We start from the raw sequence: 23376 nt of genomic DNA, 5'->3' as shown, positions 1-23376 counted from the left end.
GTATGTCTGAAAGGGGTCTGACTATGAAAGAGAAGGCTATCAGAAGTCACTAAAGCTTTTGTTATTGCGCTTATATAGGTTAAAAAAAACTCTTAGGTATGGGTGTTTTAAGGCTCTGCATGTTTCCCCCCTCTTGCTCACACTAAGTCTAGCACTGTAAAGTGTAAATGTTTGTTTTATTAAAACTTGCAGCCATATATTACAGAGTCTAGGACTGTATCACATATCCTGCCATTTTTATGGCGATTGCTGCACAGATCTCTGGGAAAATGGCCCTGATTTCTGCATTGCTGGCAAATATACAGAATTACAGCTTTGCCATTACTTTTTTCTCTGGCCTCATATCCTTTGCCAACTTCTGAGCTACTGTTAATTGCATATCAAACTACAGTTGACATAATGCCATGTGTATGTGGCCCATATTATAGAATATTTTGACAGTACTGATGTCATAGGACCCTATTCAGTAAGGATTGCAAATTCCGTTTTTTAGCAGAATTTGCAATCCTTTTGCTCGCATGCTGGGAGCCACCCATTTCAGGACAAGGCCACCCAGCATGCTAACCAATGCTCCCACGCGACCACGCTGAAATTCCGGTCGCACCGCAACTTTAGCGTGATCACAGAAATTGTGGATGCCTCCTGCTGGCGCAGCCTGGCTGCGATGGCAGTAGGACCGCTGCCATCTTTGTGATCAGAGCGGCCGCGTGTGATGTCACGCAGCTGCCCCGATCACGCCCACTCCATGCCCCCTGTTTGCCCCACCACGCTTCCATTTTCCCTATGCCGCCCCGCTCCGTCTCCACCTAGGAAACGGAGTGTTGACACCCCCCTTCAGCCTCGCGAATGCCTTTACCTGATTGGCAGGCAGAGGCATTCGTATTTACTGCAGGCGCCTGCAGTAAATGTGGGTGCATGTGCAGGATGGGCCCTGCGCATAAGCCCGCATCATCAAATAAGCTCCATATTCTGCAAATTCCGCTGATGATATGAAATGGATTTTGAGTCCAGTAGATGTACACAGTTATATTGTGGTGAATCATCTTCACTTAACCACGGTATCTTAGAAAACACAACAATCCCTTTATAACTTTGCATGTCTCCAAGTGACATCTTATCAACAATTGACTTCAAGCATTATTTTTAAAATGAGCAATTAAATCTCTTGGATACTTTGTTGCACATAATACGATCCCATCATTATAATACAGGTTGAGTATCCCATATCCAAATATTCCGAAATACGGAATATTCCGAAATACGGAATATTCCGAAATACGGAATTTTTGGAGTGAGAGTGAGATAGTGAAATCTTTGTTTTCTGATGACTCAGTGTACACAAACTTTGTTTAATACACAAAGTTATTAAAAATATTGTATTAAATGACCTTTAGGCTGTGTGTATAAGGTGTATATAAATCATAAATGAATTGTGTGAATGTATACACACTTTGTTTAATGCACAAAATTATTAAAAATATTGGCTAAACTGACCTTCAGGCTGTGTGTATAAGGCATGGGTCTTCAACCTGCGACCCTCCAGCTGCTGTGGAACTACACATCCCAGCATGCCCTGCCTCAGTTTTAGCATACCTTAATAGCAAAACTGTGGCAGGGCATGCTGGGATGTGTAGTTTCACAGCAGCTGGAGGGCCACAGGATGAAGACCCATGGTATAAGGTATATATGTAACATAAATGCATTCTATGCTTAGACTTGGGTCCCATCACCATGAAATCTCTTTATGGAATGCAATTATTCCAAAATACGGAAAAATCCGATATCCAAAATACCTCTGGTCCCGAGCACTTTGGATAAGGGATACTCAACCTGTAATTTAATTTCAAGTCAGGATATGTGACACCTTAGGTTCTATAGTTATCACAGCCATGCTGACCATTGCTGCTCAATACTCTAATAGTAAATGTTTCTAAATTCAGTTTGTGCACGTTCTTCTAGAGGTGGCAATAGTTTACTTACCCCTTAATCCTGAATATAAGCAGTGATGATCATTTAAGGTGACTGTCGATCCCACTTACCCATCCTCATTCAAGATAATGCGCTGGGGATGAGGTGGCAGCAGAATATAAATATATAATATAGCAATAAAAGCATGACTGGTTGCCATGTTGACAAACAGAATGAAATATATAAATGACAATATATAATGTACACACATAGTTACCCACATTTATAGGATAATTTGCTGCTAAGCAGGTAAGTGCACCATGCATAGTACAGTATGGGTATTAAGGACCTAGGGCCATATTTAGTATGGGTCGTAGCTGAGTTGCAATTGCATACTCCTGAATATATCATCCCAGTGCACACGTGTGGGGGCCCGCACTGCGCATGCATGGGCAGGGTGATGCGTTCGCACTCAGCAATGTGAACGCCTTTGCCTGATTGACAGGCAGAGGTATTTGCGGGGCGGCTACGCGGAGTTGCTATTGAATTGCAATCACATTGCTGGTGGCGATTAGCATGCGATCACAGGCAGTTACAGTTTTAGGTCGCTATTGAGGCTGAAATAGCAATTTTCACAAATCTGCTAATGCTAAAAATCGCACGTGCAGAGCTGCTCAGAAAGGATAAAAGACGCCCACCGATGCATTCGCAAATCTGCATATGCATAAGCAGAATCTAAATCCATACGCAAAAAAACTAGCACAATGGACAGTTGTGGGTGACCCCCGCCTAATCTAAATAATGAGAATGCAGTTGCACCAGGTGCCATGTTTTTCAGCGCAGCGTTCACAGATGACATCAGATGCACGCCCTGAAAATGGTCATGACATGCCTGCGTTTTCCCAACCACTCCCCACAAACGCCATGTTATCACTCACCAATGGTCACTTCCTGTCAATCAAATTGTGATCGCTTTACACTTAGGCTGCAAACGTACAGTGATCGCATTTTAACCTTTGCGTACGCGCAAAGCATTTGCAGCGCATGCATAGTGTGCTGATTATCGCTCAGTGCATGCATTCTCACATTAGCAAATGATGGTGAATCAGGCCCTAGATCCCAATCATGACGTGTTTACTGAATTTGTTTATAATGCAATTTATTAATTTGACCTATTCAACTTTAATACACTGCTCAAAAAAATAAAGGGAACACTAAAATAACACATCCTAGATCTGAATGAATGAAATATTCTTATTAAATACTTTGTTCTTTACATAGTTTAATGTGCTGACAACAAAATCACACAAAAATTATCAATGGAAATCAAATTTATTAACCCATGGAGGTCTGGATTTGGAGTCACACTCAAAATTAAAGTGGAAAAACACACTACAGGCTGATCCAACTTTGATGTAATGTCCTTAAAACAAGTCAAAATGAGGCTCAGTAGTGTGTGTGGCCTCCACGTCCCTGTATGACCTCCTTACAACCCACACAAGTGGCTCAGGTAGTGCAGCTCATCCAGGATGGCACATCAATGCGAGCTGTGGCAAGAAGGTTTGCTGTGTCTGTCAGCGTAGTGTCCAGAGCATGGAGGCGCTACCAGGAGACAGGCCAGTACATCAGGAGACGTGGAGGAGGCCGTAGGAGGGCAACAACCCAGCAGCAAGACCGCTACCTCCCCCTTTGTGCAAGGAGGAACAGGAGGAGCACTGCCAGAGCCCTGCAAAATGACCTACAGCAAGCCACAAATGTGCATGTGTCTACTCAAACGATCAGAAACAGACTCCATGAGGGTGGTATGACGGCCCGACATCCACAGGAGGGGGTTGTGCTTACAGCCCAACACCGTGCAGGACGTTTGGCATTTGCCAGAGAACACCAAGATTGGCAAATTTGCCACTGGCGCCCTGTGCTCTTCACAGATGAAAGCAGGTTCTCACTGAGCACATGTGACAGACGTGACAGAGTCTGGAGACGCCAAGGAGAACGTTCTGCTGCCTGCAACATCCTCCAGCATGACCGGTTTGGCAGTGGGTCAGTAATGGTGTGGGGTGGCATTTCTTTGGGGGGCCGCACAGCCCTCCATGTGCTCGCCAGAGGTAGCCTGACTGCCATTAGGTACCGAGATGAGATCCTCAGACCCATTGTGAGACCATATGCTGGTGTGGTTGGCCCTGGGTTCATCCTAATGCAAGACAATGCTAGACCTCATGTGGCTGGAGTGTGTCAGCAGTTCCTGCAAGACGAAGGCATTGATGCTATGGACTGGCCCGCCCGTTCCCCAGACCTGAATCCAATTGAGCACATCTGGGACATCATGTCTCGCTCCATCCACCAACGCCACGTTGCACCACGGACTGTCCAGGAATTGGCGGATGCTTTAGTCCAGGTCTGGGAGGAGATCCCTCAGGAGACCATGCGCCACCTCATCAGGAGCATGCCCAGGCATTGTAGGGAGGTCATTCAGGCACGTGGAGGCCACACACACTACTGAGCCTCATTTTGACTTGTTTTAAGGACATTACATCAAAGTTGGATCAGCCTGTAGTGTGTTTTTCCACTTTAATTTTGAGTGTGACTCCAAATCCAGACCTCCATGGGTTAATAAATTTGATTTCCATTGATAATTTTTGTGTGGTTTTGTTGTCAGCACATTCAACTATGTAAAGAACAAAGTATTTAATAAGAATATTTCATTCATTCAGATCTAGGATGTGTTATTTTAGTGTTCCCTTTAATTTTTTTAGCAGTGTAATTACGGAGATGTATCAAATCCTGAAGAGAGATAAACATACTTATTTACTTCTCCCAGTATGTGCGGAAGACTACCTAATTTTCTGCCATTCCCCTGCGTCCCTGGAAGATTAGGTTGACCTCCTGCATACTGGACCTGGGCACAATGGGGACTGGATAATGCCACGATTTGCTGTAAAATGGGGAGTGGCCAATATGATGTATTTCTATGAAAATCACATTATTGGCCCCACCCCTTCCTGAGTGACCCACTAGGGAGGGGCCTAGTGACGCAGGCCTCTGGTCTCTGTCCCCATCTGCATCACTCTTCTGGGCTTCTCCCAAAGGAGAGGGTTCAAAAGTAGGCAAGTATGAGGTTAAACTGTCTTTTTTTAAACACATCCTGTAACATGACACAAGCTGATGGGTTAGTATGTACCTTTACTTTTTCCAAGCTTTGATAAATCTCTCTTTTTAAAAAAAGGCAGAATAACTGCCAATGGGCCTGATTCAGATACGGTCGCAATGCAGACGCGGCAGCAACCTCTGTGAGGCATCGCAAGTGTAGCAGCCACCCACAAGTGAACAGGGATGCCTACCAGAGCCATCGCAACATGCCCAGTGACTACATACTCTGTTGCAGCCAGCGACACAGATGCGAGAAACGTTGACTGCCTCCTTGGACACGCAGAATAGCCGTGGGAGCTAGCACCATGTTTTATGCATATTCACAGTCGCACGCCAGTTACCTCACCCAAAACTGCTTCTTTCTGTCACTCACTCTGCAACTGATTCCTCACTGCATGCAGCATCGTACAGGTACCATGGCACAAAGTTGAGACCACATCTGAATCGGCCCCAGTTGCATTTGATTGATATATATATATATAGAAACATTTCAAGGGACACACCCAGGACCATCTCTGAAAATTCAGAGCATTCAGGGACTCTGGGTTTAATTAAATTAATACCATTATTCTGATTGCATTTAGGGAGCACCAGACAGTAGGATTGGCTGAGGAACACTATAGGCCTGATTCAGAGTTGCATGGAAGCCTGCTGTGCGAATGGATCTCTCAGTTATTAGCAACTGCCTGGGTGTCAGAACCTGCATACACAACTGTGAGCGACTACGGGTGATTCTGAGTCATGTGCTCCTCAGCCGCAACTCCACTGATGCTTAGTGAGTGTAACTGGGAGACAATTGGGCATTTGAACATAGTATAAGTATGCCATGGGCATGCCTGGGCTTATAGGCAGCATTGCAGGCTATGCAGAAGTGAAAGGATGGATCTCCTGAATCAAGATTAGGGCTGGTGCAAGTCTACAATGATAGTGATGACAGCTACTTTCACAAGCAGATGGCTTGAGCCAGCGTGGCCCCATAATTGCAGCTAACTGAATGCAGGTGTTCATTCACATTTATTTATTATGTGGCCAAATGATGTATAATTCTGAATACGGCTCTATACGGCTAAAAGACCTTAAAACCAGGGCCATTGTGACTGCCCCAGGACCCGGGTACTGAAGGGAGTGTGTGCAAATTTGGGAGATGTGGCCAAACCTCCTCCAGAAAAAAACAATGTGCAAAAAGATTAGGATGCAGTGCTGCTTATGCTGAAAAGCGGGACATTTATACCCCTCAGCAGCTGGTCTGAGCTCCCACTGGGTCACTCCAATAGGCACAGGCCCAAGTAAGTAGTACCCGCTTCCCCCACCACCACACTCCTGCATAAAACTACACACGATCAGTGATTTCTGTGCCAATTTTTCACTTGTTGTCATTACGTGTAATCTGGACTCTTCATTAGATCCTCAGATTTCTTTTTATTTAATTTACAATTTATTTATTTTATACCAATTGATTCCCTCGTAGAGTTCATCCTGTCGACCTCTCCATATTGCATCACATTACTGACATTTAATGTTAATTAAGCACTTTTAAAAAGTGATCTGGTATGTATAAGTTTGTTCCATAGAGCTAAGAGTCAGGCGGAAAGGGAGTAATAGGAACGTTATACAAAGTTATATTTTATGGGATCCCGTGCCATATAATAAGTTCAATAACGGTGTTCAGAGGTGATGAGACCTCTTACACAGTCCCTCTATAGGGTATGAAATAACATTGGCACCTTTGACCACTGTACCTTATATAAAGTTGCAATCGCTATCCCTTAGCATTCTACATGCAGATTATGAAGGCAGCTACAGTATATCTTACACACATGTGACAATGGTTACAGACAAGACAATTCTATCCAAATTCTTTATAGTGGATAACAGACTACAGAGTAACAGTAAGTTAAGCTTACGTAGTACCCATAATAGCAGCCATTGTTATAAGAAGCAGCATATTAAACGTTTGTATGAAAGATTTCCAGTACTTGAGGCAACATGTGATTAATGTCATGAGCCATAAGCCCATATTCAGCAATGAGGAGTGTCTGTTCAGAATTCCCCTTTGCCGAAAGGGACATCTGTCATCTGCCAAGATATTGTCACCTGTGTGGAGGCTCAACTATGATTTAAATCGTTCGTGCAAAAGGTGAAGTGCACGTCTTCAAGCACAATGTTGTTTCCAAGAGGGAAATTAAATTTAAGAAATATCTTCCCACACTAAAGACAAGCTTAATTGGCCATGAAACATGCTTTGATCTGTCCTTTGATCTGTACAAGAAATATGCACGTTTTTTGTACAAAAGTACCAGGAGCTAATTGTTACATAGAAGAGCTCTTGATGCGCCCCACAAAGACCTTGATTTTGGAGTTTTGCGCCGGGATGGTTCGCCCACTGCACTTCAAAGTGAACACCTACTCTCTCCATTTCCAAGTTGTAGAAAAACGCCATTGGGGTGTGGGGAGGTGGAAAATCATCCAAAGACTCAAATTATCACTAAATTCAACCTCCTACCACTTCAGAACCATTTTTGTATGGGTTAAGTAAATCATAAATGTGAGAGGGTATCGGGAATGATTTGCATTTGTCAAGCTTTTGATTACATTGCTTGGAGTGCACTGACAAATACAGTTCTTCAAAGTCAAAGCCACTAAAAATGTGCCCTCCTCTCTCCTTTTTCATGGGTACCGTAAGACAATGGTTCTGTCATTCTACTCAAACTAGCAGTAGAGCCAGAGCTGTCCCTAACCAATCTGATGCCCTAAGATTTTGGCTGGTGCCCCCTAGCACCGCTAGTTCCTCTTCTGACCCAGCACTTCTCTCCCAGCAGGACAGATCAAGCCATCACCCCTCACCCATAGCAATCCTCATCCACAGAGCTGTAACTAGGCTTTTTGGTGCCCTGTGCCAGCAAGAGCATTGGCACCTCCACCCCTCATATTTAAATAGTGATAGCACATTAAAAGGGTCATGGTCTTGCTGGGAAGGGGGAGTGACCACACAATAGTAACCCCAATTCAAATTACGTCACACAGTAGTGTCCCTTATTCACATTACGTCACACAGTAGTGTCCCTTATTCACATTACGTCACACAGTACTATCACTTATTCACATTACATTACACAGTAGTGTCCCTTATTCATGTTATGCCACACAGTACTATGCCTTATTCACATTACGTCACACAGTAATGTACCTTATTCACGTGACGCCACAGAGTAGTACCCCTTTACCTTATACATGTTACACCTCACAGTAGTGCCCCTTTTAAATGTTACGTCACAATGTAGTGTTCATTATTCACATTACCCAACACCATATTTCTCCTTATTCTCATTATACCATACTGTATTGCTCCTTATTGACATTACATGACACAGTAGTGTCCTTTATACATGTTATGCCACACAGTAGAGCACCTTATACACATAATGCCACACAGTAATGCCCATTACAATTTATGCCACACATTAGTTATGTCCCTTACACATTATGTCGCACATTATTACACCCCAACCTCTCCACACCCCCTACACAGCACTCATCCAGCCAATAAATCTGTCACCTCAGCCTCAGTCTGCCGAACTCTGCAGATATTGAAGCCTGGCTGCAGTGAGTCAGTGCAGGCTCAGCCTGCTGGACTCTGCAAAGGCCCATGGAAGGGGGAGCTGCTGTAGGTGGGCATGTGCAGCAGCCCTCCTCCAGTGGCCTGCAGCAACTGCTGTCTCTGCTCCCTGCACCTGCTGAATGTATTAGCTGCTGTCCAATCGGAGCTGATCAGATCATGGTAGGGCCGTTGATGCTGCCCGCCCATCTAGGTCAGGTGCCCCAAAAGCCGCCGCTGGCCTGTCCTGATCCTGCCACTGCCGTCTGTCAAGCTGAGCTGGCCCTAGGTTTGGAATGCATGCTGCTAGGCATTCTAAATCCCCTAGGAATTTGCCTAGTTTGGCTATGCCTAGTTTCAGCTATGAGTGTAGTCAGAGTTGATCAGAGGGGCTACGCTGACAGTCTGTGTAGTATGCCGGGACAGTATTTAGAGATGCCTGGCTCTCTGTACCCACACATACAGTCAGCATTGCTGGTGTCCCAATCAGTCAGCAATGTTGATTGTATGGGTGAGTCAGTGCAGAGAGCCGGCTACCTCTAAACATTGGCCCGCCCGCCATACACAGACTGGCAGTGGATTACTGGGGAGTCAGTCTGACCCGGACTGGAGCTCAAGCTCTCTATTTAGCACAATATGCCCTAACTCTGCCCAACTCTAGGCATACAATGCCACTGAGGAGGATTGTGTGCTGTTCCATGGCCACTTTGCTGAAAAACAATTGAGACCCACTGACTTCAAATGAATAATACCCAGAGAAAAGCATTAACATGAAACTTCTAACATTCATTACATTACACTAAGCTATAATAATAGTCTACATAGAATATAGAGAATCCTTTTCTTGTTTAAGGATATGTCAATATTTAGGGAACTATATTAACTTGTCTAGTATTCCCCATTGAGTGGATATGCATATTATTGGTTTTGCATTTATTTTGGTGTGACAACATTCTGCCACACAGTACAGAGCACAGAAGCAAAACAAAGTAACACAATTAAATATATACATAATTACATGATTTGGCATCATTAAAAGAGTATACCTATTAGCTAAATTAGTGTGCATAAGGAAAGAGAGGAAACAAGCATGGAGGGACCTGCTTGTGAGAGCTTACATTTTAAATTAGAGGAGAATTACTGAATGCATTGTGTAGAAAAAGGGGGATTAAGTTTTGAAAGAGGAATGTTCTACTGCGCATAATCCAGTCTTCCTGCTCTCTAGGGAGGCTTCATGCCCTATACCACGATGGCCACCGAGATCTCTGCTGAGCATGTGCAGAGGTCATCTTGCTTTTTACTGTGTGAGACTGTAAGTGGGACTCTGTGGGAGACAGAAGTCTCCTGCTTAACTCCTATGAGAGACCTGATTAATATCTGCATATGAAGTTGTTCCAGCATCCCTGCACCGCTACCCATTTGCAGTATACACTCACTGTCTGGTGAGGTCTATGAAACCCCGCTACACATACACACACATAATTTCCAACATTAAGGAGGTAGGAGGAAATAGGTGAGTTCTGAAAAAGCTTTTAAATATTGTAGTCTTTGGAGTGTCTGATAGAGCAAGTGAAAGTATCCCATCATTCTGAGGGCAGCGCTGGAGAAGTCTTGGATTTGGGAGTGTGAGGTAGTAATCAGTGGAGAGGACAGGCAGCAGTCACCAGCTGACCGTAGATTGCTGCCAAGTAGATACTTTCCATGGAAACACTAATTCATATTGGGAGAATGATTGTAGCTGGGTAAAGGGATATCTATGGTGTAAAAATGTTTACCAATTGTCTCCTCCAACCTGGAACTTCATTAAGCCAGCAAATGTATTCGCCAATCAATCAAAGATGAAAATACAGTATGGAGTGGCCAAAAATGATAGTAACAAATAGAATGTATAGTAAGCAGTTATCTATTAATTCAAGCCACTGCATGTATTATATTCAAGAGACCCTGTTATGCTGCCAAACTGGAACCTTACTACTACAATTTAATGTGTTCCACCAGACGATGAGGTCTCTGGTTAAGACTCAAAGGTTTTCAGACTTATGGCCCTTTCTCAGTGGCTTCATATATCACTCTGATTCATTTAATATTAACTTAGATACCTACCGAACATGCAAATAAAGGGAAATATTATTTTGTTTATTGAGCAGTTTGTAAAAATGTACATACAGAGATACTTCTGGGCACAAAAATGTCCAGTGACAAACCCTTTAAAGCCAGGTACTGTCCCTAGAAATTAGGGATTATACAGAATATAACTATCAATCTTCATTATTAAGGAGTTTGATTCATCTCACTATTGACCAGCTATATATGGTCATATTTTCTAGATCGCTTGAGTCTTCAGTATTTAAATTGCATAGTTGTCAGAACTTATAATGAAACAATACCCTTCACCATTTCTAGCATAACCATGTGTTATCGGTGTTTGGAACTCCTGTAGTTCCAGCACTACTCCCTCCGCCTTCATACAGTTAATGGGCAATACCCTGCAGAACTTCTGGTGCGATGTACTAAGCAGTGAAAACTGTGGAGAAGTGAACCAGTGGAGAAGTTGTCCATGGCAACCATTCAGCAGCTCTGTATAATTTTACAGTATGCAAATGATAAATATTACTTCTCCATTCTTATCACTGCTTAGTACATCTGCTCCTTTGAATGAATACAAAGCGCATCGCTAGTGTATTAAGGCCCTCATTCCGAGTTGATGGCACCAAGCATCTTTTTGCTGCTGGTGCGATCAACTAATCTCCGCCTATGGGGGGGTGTATTTTAGCATAGCAGGGCTGCGATCGCTTGTGCAGCCCTGCTATGCTAACAAAGTTTCCTGCAAAACAACTCCAGGGTCAGACCTACTTACCCTGTGCGACGGATCAGCGACGCAGGTCCCGGGATTGACGTCAGATATCCGCCCTCCAAACGCCTGGACACGCCTGCGCTTGGATCTCCACGCCTGGAAAATGGTGAGTAGATGTCCCAGAGCGCCTCTCCGCTGTCAATCTTCTCGCGCTAGTGATCACTTTTTTCTTTCTTTTGGTCGTTGCCCGGCACCGGCCAATGACGTGCGTGCGCATTGCGGCCACCGCGCATGCACTGTTCCGACCCATTCGCACTGCAGCGAAGAACCTCTGCGTGCGAACGGGTCGGAATGACCCCCTAAGACTGGCAATTGTCTGTCTAATAATCTGTCCAATCAGCACTCTCAGTACACATATCCTACAGTTCTCCAATCACTTGAGGCCCAACCAATGTACAGCTGAGGCAAGAGTGAATACAGCAACCACTGTGGGTGTCCAGGGCATGGGAACTGTTAGCTGATGCTATTTTAGACTAGGGTACAGGATTTTATTTGTTTTTTGTTTTTTTAAATGTGGAGTTCTTCTTAGGGGGAGATGTATCAATACTTCTACAGAGGATAGGTGAAGAATTGTCCCACAGCAACCAATCTATTTATACCTATAATTTTATAATAATAAATGCTAGCTAAAAGTTGATTAGTTGCTATGAGCAACTTCTCCACTTATCCTTTTTAGAAGATTTGATACATCTTTCCCTAAGTAATAGGCATGACCCGGACTAAATAAAACACGAAGAGTGTCACAAAGTAAGAACCATCAACAAACTGCTATATGGTGAAGGGGTTTTCCAGACACGGGCAACATATTAATTAATTAGTGGACAATGAAGAAGATCTTCAAATAAAGGTCTGTTGGTTGTATTTGTGGAGATGGTTGAAAAAAATCTGGTATTACCGTTAAAATTTTAACCTATTGTCCATAAGATACAAAATGATAATTGACTAGATGCCAGCTATTGTCGAACAACTTCTGTCCTTCAGCCACAGAAGAGCTGTCATCTTTTTCTTCTGGAGTTCCATAGCATCACGAGAAATGTAGGTCCACCACATCTGGAATGTTAATGCTTGCCTGTCCCTGCAATGTAGGATATGTACCTGCGTCATACAGTTGTCTTGTCGTTCCCCTGTAACAAACATATTCCCATTTATGTTCTTTCTCTTTCTAAATACCAAGCAAACCATACATACCAGCACTTTAAACAAGCCTTTCTTTGTTATCCTTATAAGGGCGTGCAAATCCTCGTAGCCTTATGTTAAGTCTTCTTCCAGGTGCCAAAAGCAGGAATAACTATAGCATTGATATAGCTGCATCATGCATGCAAGGAACAAACGGGAACCTAAAAGTATTTCTACATTAACATTTTTATTTTATAGTGCAATCATTTCTATAAATATGAGCAAGGTCTGGGTTTCATGAATCCAAGTCATTATTCAACTGTAGCGTAATACTTGCCTGTGAAAATAAAGAATATCATCCTTATTTAGATACCTGAAACACTGGGGGACATTTACTAAGCAGTGATAAGTGCGGAGAAGTGAGCCAATGGAGACGTTGCCCCATTAACCTATCGGCAGTTCTGTATCATTTTATAGTATGCAAATTATAGATGTTACTTCAGTGCTGATTGGTTACCATGGGCAACTTCTCCACTGGCTCACTTCTCCGCTCTTATCACTGCTTAGTAAATGTTCCCCACTGTTCTTTAAATAAAAATTACATTAGCCAATATACTTATTCTTTAATATATGTATGCAATGTTTCTACAGATTTTGCTACTGCAGGCTGTATTAGTTTCTTGTGTCCATGAGTGGTGTTTTTGACATGACGTACCCTGTTTTGTGTGTTTTACAGACATATTCTGGTCTTTTCTGCGTTGTGGTCAACCCCTACAAAATGCTTCCAATTTATTCCGAGAAGATCATTGAAATGTACAAAGGGAAAAAGAGACATGAAATGCCCCCTCACATCTATGCAATAGCGGACACTGCCTACAGGAGTATGTTACAAGGTAAGTCTGCCATATGGTTTGCTACATGGTATTTGTGTAATCAGATCTTCAAAAAAGTAATTTAAGGTCACAAATGAAATGATTGGTGACAGTGAGCAGCAGGTATCATAGATATCCTAATTTCCAGGACCAGTCCTAGGTTTTCTCCTTGGAAATGTCCTTCCATCTCTGGGTTTACTAGATGTACAGTATAACTGTATAATATGAAGGGCTCATCATAATCTAGGCTTTATCATATACTATTTAGTATTTAATAAGATTAGTACTTAATATATAAACTGTGACAATTTAGCCACCTATTAACATACTGTACTTATAAGGGGAGTAGTCATGCATAAAACCCAACCTCAACTGCGCCACATGGGATGTGATTATGTTACCGGCAGTTGGGCTCATGGCAGGCAAGATCCCAACTCCGGAATCCCGCCTGCTTAACATGCCGACAGTGGGATACCGACATACAGGCTATATTTCCACTCTTGGGTGTCCACGACACCCATAGAGTGGGAATATTACCTGTGGTGAGTGCAACGAGCCACCGTGCCCACAGGGGCTCCGTTGCACTCGCCACCCTGTCTGCATTCCAGCGGTAGGGATCTCGGTGTCGGTATGCTGAGCGCCGGGATCTCTACCGCCGGTCATGCCTACCCAACCTTACATGTGGATAGTAAGGTGTGATTTGGAGCTAGATTTATAACACTTACGTAAACTTGATTTATTTTGTTCTATAGCTTTATGTACAAGCATTTGTTGCCTTTTGTTTTAAATGATGGGCATCTTTCTGAAGTGATTTTTTATCTCTGTATGTCCACATGAGGTCATTTGTTACTTGCATTTGTATCATTAGACGTGGTTGACTTGAAAAGAGTTAAACTATAAAATGTGTTCCATAGGCTCTTAGATAAAAAAAAGGGTAAGGAATCTATGCTGAATCTGTGACTTGTCCCCGGTGTCACATAAAGCTATGGAGGCCTCTGGAAAATGATGTCTTCCCGAGTATAAACGTCAGGCACAGCACAGTGACTATTGCTGGACGAGCTCTCTTGCCTTTTTTGGTGGGAATCAAAAGTTAAAGAGGAGTAATAAATCTTTAGGACAAGTTTGGCAGAGGGGTTGTGTGAGATAGTATTCCTAGTTCTGTTAGAACGATGTTCATGTAAACCTTGTTCACATTACATTACAGAGATAAATAAAAAATGCCAGACTTTTCTTTCCCCTTTATTTAGTATTACTAGGTTCAGACTTTGGCAGTTTAGATTTTCACGGTGTAACTGCTGGCCTATCTGAAATGAGAACTTCTCACTCAATGCAGATGGATGTAAACGAGCAGTTTTACAGGAAGAACACGTGCACACAGAAGTATAAGAGTTAATTTATATATATATATATATATATATATATATATATACATACAGTATATATTAGGATTATTTAATTAATAGAAAGTCACTAGATGTATATCTCCCTTCTAATTGCCTGCTTTCATAACTCCTCAAAGCTGATTTTTTTTTTTCTTACCCAAAAATCAGAGGGACTTTAGGTTCATGCAGCATACTCCCTGCCAGCCATGCAATACCAAATTCCCATGAATATTTATGGCCACATAGTGAAATTTTGTAAGGACCCCCATGTAGTATCTTTAATGGATACAGGGTATGCAGTGCATATGGGCCCTTGGGTCCAGGGGAGCACACACCATATATCCTGCTACCATATATGGTTATACTTACCTCTCCACCATCTCCAGGGTCCCGCAACGGCTGGTGGTCTGGCACTGCAGAGCACTAGAAATCACATGGAAAATGACGCTGCAGCCATTTTCCTGGTGATTTATGCATGTGAAGTAGAGAGGTTTCTGGGAACGAAGCACAGGCACATTCTAAAGTATACCAAAATATGCACAACAAATTACAGGTAATATAATTCACTGCCACAAACCTAAACAACTAAGTACTCCTATACATATTTTACTATATTGTTAATGGGCTGATTCAGATGTGGTTGTTCTTGCTGTAGCTGCTGTTGCTATCTTTCCGTATGCAATTGCGATTCTATGCTAATACGGGCAGAGCTAACACGAGCATAGGGACGCCCGCTGCTGTCACGTTATTTCCACCCAACAGAATACAATTGCTGATACATCGATACCATCGTCACAGATCGGAACATGTTGCAGAGTCTGAGTGCTTCTGTAGACGTGCAGGCTGAGCTGCTCTCCAGTAGCAAGTAAAATCGCAACTGCTTATTTATGTATGCCAAGAAAACACTGTCTGAACGGTCATGACATGCCTGTGTTTACCTGACCACTCCCTGTTATCACCCCCAAACGCTGTCTTCCAGTTGCTCAATTTGTGACTAATCCTCATTGCGACCACTATAGCAATTGAATCGCTGCATGTGCGCACTGTGGCTCATACGCATGCACAGTAAGAAAACATTGGCTGATTTGTGTCCAATAGTCGCCCTGTGACCGCACCTGAATCAGGCCCACTGTCAACAACTTCCCTTAATGACTAAAACTTCATAACCATAAATTGGGGATTAGGTACCTACAATTTACATAAAGCAACCTTATACTTTAAAACTTAAGGGGCATATTTATCACAGTCTGCATCTCGGATGCAGATGGGATGTGATAAAATTGCCCCAATCCGCAATGTAATAAGTGAATACATTGCAGGGATGCAGGGACAGAGCTTGCGAGAAATGCATATCCTTGCGAATCCACTCCTTTTTTTTACAAAAATACCCCAAGTATATGCTGCCCATGCAGTGCCACCGCCAACACCTAACTCCCCATACTCTCCCCTTGCACTTGTGTGATTGGGACCCAGTGCCCTCCTCTGGCTCCAGTTATCTGATCACTGGCTTGTAGGGTGCTCAGCCTGTGGTCTCATTAGACACATTATTTTTGTCATAATAATATTAATAAATAGGTCCGTTAAAGTGGTCATTCAATCAATGACACCCTTTCAAATAGCTCAGAACTAGTCTGTACACATGGACATGCTACGGCGGTGCACACAGGCGTACAGTAAGTAAGACTGCTCTATTGGGTGTAAGAGGGCTGTAATACTATATCTCAGGTGAAGGATATCCTGAACAGAATCTATTTTGCTTTTGCTTACAGCTGGATATATTAAATTAAATGTTGAGCTTCTCATATATACATTACATCTTGTAAGAGTAGTATCATGCCAAATGTCTGTTATAGGACCAGCATATTCCTTACATGCAATAGGGACCTTATTCAGTAAGAGTAGCAGATTCTGGTTAGTATTCCTTAATGCATGTACCCAGTGTTGCAGCAATCATAATCAATCCTCACTTCAAATAAGCAATCATAATCAATCCCCTGGATTCAAATGTTCCCCCCGCTCCCTCCTGCGATCACGCCCGACCGCAGATATTCTAATGCTGCTGCCCCGGAGGTAGCGAGCTGAAATGCACATAAAGAGACCTGTTAAATGTGCAAAGGAGTTGTATTGAGAAGTTTGATGGCGCTCCTGCTCAGATCTCTGCTGCCCCCCACTTACACCCAGGATCTATCCCAGATGATCCAAAGGACTAGAAATAAAGTGGCAAAAAGTGGTGAAGAGGGTTGGCGCTGAGAGAAATGAAAAATTAGTACTTATCATAAATGTCGGAGTGTGTCGGTCGTACAGGTATTTTTCTTATTCCCCTTTAAATTTTCTTATCCAACAGTTCTTCCAACAAGTTTGTCAATGTAAAAAAATAAAAGAATGGCTATAGGTTAAACACAGATGTATCTTATATCTCTAAAACTATTCAGAGATACGGTCTGCTTTCTTCCAGGTTGTGTATATTATGATAGATATACCTGGCTTACATAATTGAATGTGTCATTAAACTCATCAAGGTTTCTTTCTAAAGATGGTTAGGTGAATGTCACAATCAGATATGCTTCTGAAACAAGTGCATACCTCCACTTACACAAAACACAATTGATGGCAGGCCTATCAAGGTATCTTTTATGCCGAGACCATATCCCAATTCAAAATGTACAGGGTCGAACGGCGAGAATTGATCCCTATTATGCGTACCTAACTTACACTTATAAAGTGCGTTCTCCTCTTATAAAGGTATCTTTGTGAAAAGATTCGTACCAGTACTCACGGATGATATCATGTGTTATACGCCCATCAAGGTATCTTTGTCTTCATTCGATTAGATGGAGATTATTAAAAGTGTAACAATGTTTTATTAAAATTACAAACCAAACAAATGAAAGTACCGGTCCCTTTGTGCTGGATGCAGTTGGTCTGACCAATCCCCACTACGGACGGCAGCCTCCTGCAGCCAATATATTATTTTCATTTGTTTTGTTTGTAATTTTAATAAAACATTGTTACACTTTTAATAATCTCCATCTAATCGAATGAAGACAAAGATACCTTGATGGGCGTATAACACATGATATCATCCGTGAGTACTGGTACGAATCTTTTCACAAAGATACCTTTATAAGAGGAGAACGCACTTTATAAGTGTAAGTTAGGTACGCATAATAGGGATCAATTCTCGCCGTTCGACCCTGTACATTTTGAATTGGGATATGGTCTCGGCATAAAAGATACCTTGATAGGCCTGCCATCAATTGTGTTTTGTGTAAGTGGAGGTATACACTTGTTTCAGAAGCATATCTGATTGTGACATTCACCTAACCATCTTTAGAAAGAAACCTTGATGAGTTTAATGACACATTCAATTATGTAAGCCAGGTATATCTATCATAATATACACAACCTGGAAGAAAGCAGACCGTATCTCTGAATAGTTTTAGAGATATAAGATACATCTGTGTTTAACCTATAGTCATTCTTTTATTTTTTTACATTGACAAACTTGTTGGAAGAACTGTTGGATAAGAAAATTTAAAGGGGAATAAGAAAAATACCTGTACGACCGACACACTCCGACATTTATGATAAGTACTAATTTTTCATTTCTCTCAGCGCCAACCCTCTTCACCACTTTTTGCCACATAAAGAGACCTGTTTAGGTGCCCAAACGGGTCTTTTCACGATCGCGCCCATTACTTTAGTCAGGTTTAGGTGCTTTTGCGTACCTAAACCCGACTATAATGAGCGCGATCAGTGCGATATGTGGGGGCATTTAAATATATCCCCCCGCGATCTCCTGTCACTTTAGACGGGAGATCGAGGTTGCGATAAGATTTGAATCTCCCAATAGACTCAGTTTATTAGGTAGCATTTATTATTATTATTATTTTTACTTATTAGGTGTAGGGATGTACAGATGGTATGTGAAACTGCAATCACTGTAAGAAAGAGAGTTTTTCTGTCTGGCGTTTTCTGGGCACTATATGCTCCATAATTTGTCTCTTCAGTTTACACCTCCGCTGTCTGTTACCTCAGGGGGAGGGAATCACAGTGCACTTCCACTGCTCTGTAGCAGTCTTCAAGCCCCCTCCTTCAATGTAGGGATACCCCCCTGTCAGCTCACACCACCGGCCACATTCTCTGTGCCTCCTCAGGTAAGGCACTGTGGGATTAAGTCATGGAAGCAGTGAAAACAGTGGAGAAACAGACCAGTGGAGAAGATGCCAATGGCAACCAATCAGCGTCTCCCTTACATTTTAAAGAATGTACTTTCTAAAAGCTTCCTTCAAAGCTGATTGGTTGCCCTGGGCAACTTCTCTACTGGTCCTTTTCTGCACTCTTTTCGGTGCTTCATGAATAGACCCCTGTGACCCCGCTTCTCAGAGTGCAAAGTCTCCCGCTCTAACTGCTGCACTGTTTCACTGATAGGAATCCCCATAATTTAACGGCGAAAAAGGAATTAGGAATTGAGCGATCGCCAGCTGAGAATAGTCGCAGCCTGGCATGCCATGGCAGCAAGCCGTGTTGCAAAATGCCGCATCGCAGTAAGATAAGCATGGCTACATCTGTATGTGCGTGATTCTGACTTGCATTTAAAGCAGTCCTAATCCATCAGATTCCAGTGTATTTTGACTAGGCCGTATCTTTGCTAACACAACACACCCGGTCCTCCGCTTGTGAGAGTAGCCATCATTTGTGTTATCTGTATTTGCGGCAGCCACTTCCTCTTTGCATACACTCACCTCTGAGTAGCCTGCAACTCTATCTACATGTCCATGGCATGCCCACGAGATGATTGTTCTGTGCGAGAAAGAATACCTCTTTGCCACCCCATTACAGTCCCATAATACACATCCAGCCGTAACTGAGAAGAGCTGCTGGCAACTCATATGGCTCGTAAATGTAAATTATGTATAACTTAAACTGTCATGTAGGCAGTCCACAATACAGTCAAGATTGATCTGTCTGCATTTAGAACCGCGTGCAACTCGGAATCGGGCACATTACGTGTCAACAAAAGGCTGAAATGTATTTATTGTCAGCTTCGCCCGTTCTTACTGTTACTACTTGTCACTATACATCAGTTTGCTGAGTAACTGCTGAAAGCTCAATTAACTCTTCCTGTTAACAAACCACTTTTACAACTTGTGGCGTGTTATGACAAGATAAGAGAGACAAAACACCAATAGCAGGCTATCTGACACTCTGCTGGTGCAGATAATAGGAGGCAGATACTTCACACACTACTTAGTTATAACCACATCTATATCCACATGTACTTGCAATTTAAGACCATCAGCAGTGGTGTAAGTTCATCCCAGATGCCCGGAGGCAAGATAACTATTGGTTCCGTCCACACATCTATATATAGAAAAATAAATATATTTAAGTATGTACACATATATATATATATATATATATATATATATATATACATAATATATATATATATATATATATATATATATATATGTGTATATGTGTATATGGAGTGTTCTGACAAAAAAAGTGTGTGTGTGTATGTATGTGAGCCGTGGCTATCAATTAACTGAATTCAATGGTGTTGTTGAACACAGAACGGGAGGTGAGGTGTCCCCCAACAGAGCAGGAGCCCGGTGGCAGCCGACTCCATTGCCTCCCACAGTTACGCAGTCAGCATCCTGTGTTGTAAAGGTTTGTGTAGCTTACATATGACATGGAGGGTGGGAGTTGGATTCATGTTACAGTTTCTCAACATCCCAAGCACATTCAAGAATCAACAGGCCATGTTTCATGTATTTCCTTTGTAGCATCATTATTTACTCAGTGAATTAATTGATTATGTATTAAAGGTTATGCCCAGTAAAACATTTCTGTTTCCTTACTTGTCTACCCCCAATTAACAGTTCTGGTGAGTTACAGTGCTACAGCTCAAGAGTAGACATGTTGCATGGCTAAGCCTGGTACACACTGGTAATCACTCGGTAGATCAGATAAATGCTCATTCAGGCTGTTTCTCCATTCTTCCCCCTCAGCTCCACTTTTGGCCTTTCCTCCCTGTTGAAATAAACCTGCATTATTTTTGGACACTAAATCCTCGTAAGTCTGAAGAGACCATGTAAAAGAACAACATATCTTACTTGTGAATTGGCCTTATAAACCTTGAGTTAACTGAGCTGTTGACTTTATTTGACACCAGGGCCATCTATTCATATGGGCTCAGTGGGCAGTTGCCCAAGGGAGTATAAGGGACCTAGACTGACAGCAGAGGGTTCCCTTTTTCCAGTGGTACCAGATTTTTGAAAATTGGCCCTGAGGAACTGTAGATATCCGACTTCAAAGCAGTGGTCCCCATCCGGGCCTGTTAATTGCTTTTCCCAGACAAATATCTCAGGTTCTGTCTAATAAGCTATACAATTATCTGGAAGATTATCTGCGAGATCTGGCTGGTTGGAATGAAAATCTGGCAATGGATGAGAGCAAATGACCATTTGATCCCAAACACTGGAAAACGGATAAAACCTGTCATTCATACAAATTGGTTAAATCCGTGTTGTAACCAATTTGTATGTATTACATTTTTTGTCCGTTTTCCAGTGTTTGGGAGCAAATGGTCCATTGTCATTTGCTCTCATCCATTACCAGATGTTCATTCCACCCAACCAGATCTGGCAGATAATCTGCCAGATAATTGTATAGTGTATGCCCAATTTAACTTATGCTGGCCATACACTTGTGCGATTGCATGCAAATGCGATATCTCGCCCGATTTCCCTTGAAGCTCACATTGCGATAAATTGCATCGTATTTGATACGCATACAATCGCATGCCCCTTGTGACCAGGGTGAGGGGGGGGGGGGGGGAGTGTCCAGGAAGTGAGATAAATACCTCACAGATCGAACGTTGCAGTGCAATAAATCGAATGTGGTAAAAACAGCATGCGATCGCACGTACGATCCAATAAATATTAAGTGCCGCACATAATATCTTGAGACGTGAGATTCGACCGGCGTGCCCGCGCATCACGTTGAATGGTACATAAGATGTGCATACAATCCTGTGGTTTATTGCACAGATGCGGTGGAAATTGTAAGATTGTATCAGACATCTCACATGTGTATGGGCACCATTAGAGTTTTTCTGAGGATATACTCCAAAAGCTGGGACTCTTCCCCTTCAATGGACACTGGCAGCTTGTCTATACTATGCCCAGAAACAGAGATATCAACTTTCTCTGCTCCACGCGCCTAGTATGTAGTTTTCTATTTTCGGTGATGGATTGCTCTGGCTCCTGAACCCCTACCGCTGGAGGATGGGTAGTGGCCTTAGTGCATTCCTTTGCCCGGGGGCCTACACTGCTGTTAAGACAGTGCTGTTTGATACACTATGGGCCTAATTCAGATGCGGTCGCAAAGCGGCTATTGTATGCAAATCGGATGATGTTTTCTTTCTGCGCATGCATCTGAGCCGCAGTGCGCACAAGTGTTACGAGGAGTGGTTGGATAAACGCAGGCATGTCATGGCCATTCAGACGCCGTTTTCTGGGCATTCATAAATTAGCAGTTGCGATCTTACTTGCTACTGGAGAGACCTCTGCGTCCCTGGAGAGCAGCTCAGCCTGCATGTCTACAGAGGCACTCATGTGCTCCGATGGTACCGATGTATCAGCCGTCGGATGGAAAAGATGCAACAGCAGTGTGCTCAGGTTAGCTTCTGCCCATATTAGCATATAATCGCAACTAGGTATGGCAATGGATAGCAACAGCATTAGCAAAAGCAACCACATCTGAATCAGGCCCAATATGGGGCCTAATTCTGAGTTGATCGCAGCAGGAAATCTGTTAGCAGTTGGGCAAAACCATGTGCACTGCAGGGGGGGGCAGATATAACATGTGCAGAGAGAGTTAGATTTGGGTGGGGTGTTTTTAAAGTGAAATCTAAATTGCAGTGTAAAAATAAAGCAGCCAGTATTTACCCTGCACAGAAACAAAATAACCCACCCAAATCTGACTCTCTCTGCATATGTTATATCTGCCCCCCCCCTGCAGTGCACATGGTTTTGCCCAATTGCTAACAAACTTGCTGCTGCGATCAACTCTGAATTACCCCCATTGTTAGCAGAAAATCCTGATCCTGACTTGCACAGTTCCAGCCAATAAAATGAGCCATTATCACAAAATACTTTCTTCAGCTGATGAGAAAGCATGTAGAAATGATTCTCACATTTTACAGTGATTTTTGGTGGATAACGTATAATTTGTCCCTTACACCATTTCTACAACTCCAGTACTGTATATTCACATGTAACAGAGGTCTCTATCTGACATCAGGGTATAGAAATTGGCGGTAAACTGGATGGCTTCACCGTATTCAGCGTTAAACATAGATGCAGATTTCTCCTTTGTGTAATTAAAATATGTGGGTCTGTTTCAGAAGATGGATGCAAACATGATTTTTACACAGTTGATGGATTATAGGCTGCGCATACGCCATGATAGTCTCGTAGAGAGGGTTTATTG

At 42.7% G+C, this 23376-nt stretch overlaps 1 protein-coding gene across 7 annotated transcripts in view; it reads left to right on the top strand.

The window, feature by feature from the left end:
• MYH11 (myosin heavy chain 11) overlaps window positions 1–23376 on the top strand; it is a 281015-nt gene that overhangs the window by 142640 nt on the left and 114999 nt on the right. For all 7 annotated transcript variants that reach the window (XM_063934369.1, XM_063934371.1, XM_063934372.1 and 4 more), the window contains one exon: window positions 13357–13513. In XM_063934369.1, the coding sequence (XP_063790439.1) occupies window positions 13357–13513 (157 nt within the window). The remainder of the gene's footprint in view (window positions 1–13356; window positions 13514–23376) is intronic.

The sequence above is a fragment of the Pseudophryne corroboree genome, chromosome 7 (assembly GCF_028390025.1).
Source record: "Pseudophryne corroboree isolate aPseCor3 chromosome 7, aPseCor3.hap2, whole genome shotgun sequence".
Lineage (NCBI taxonomy): Eukaryota > Metazoa > Chordata > Amphibia > Anura > Myobatrachidae > Pseudophryne > Pseudophryne corroboree.
Note: the sequence above shows the minus strand (reverse complement) of the source record. Positions and strands in the feature narration are given on the sequence as shown.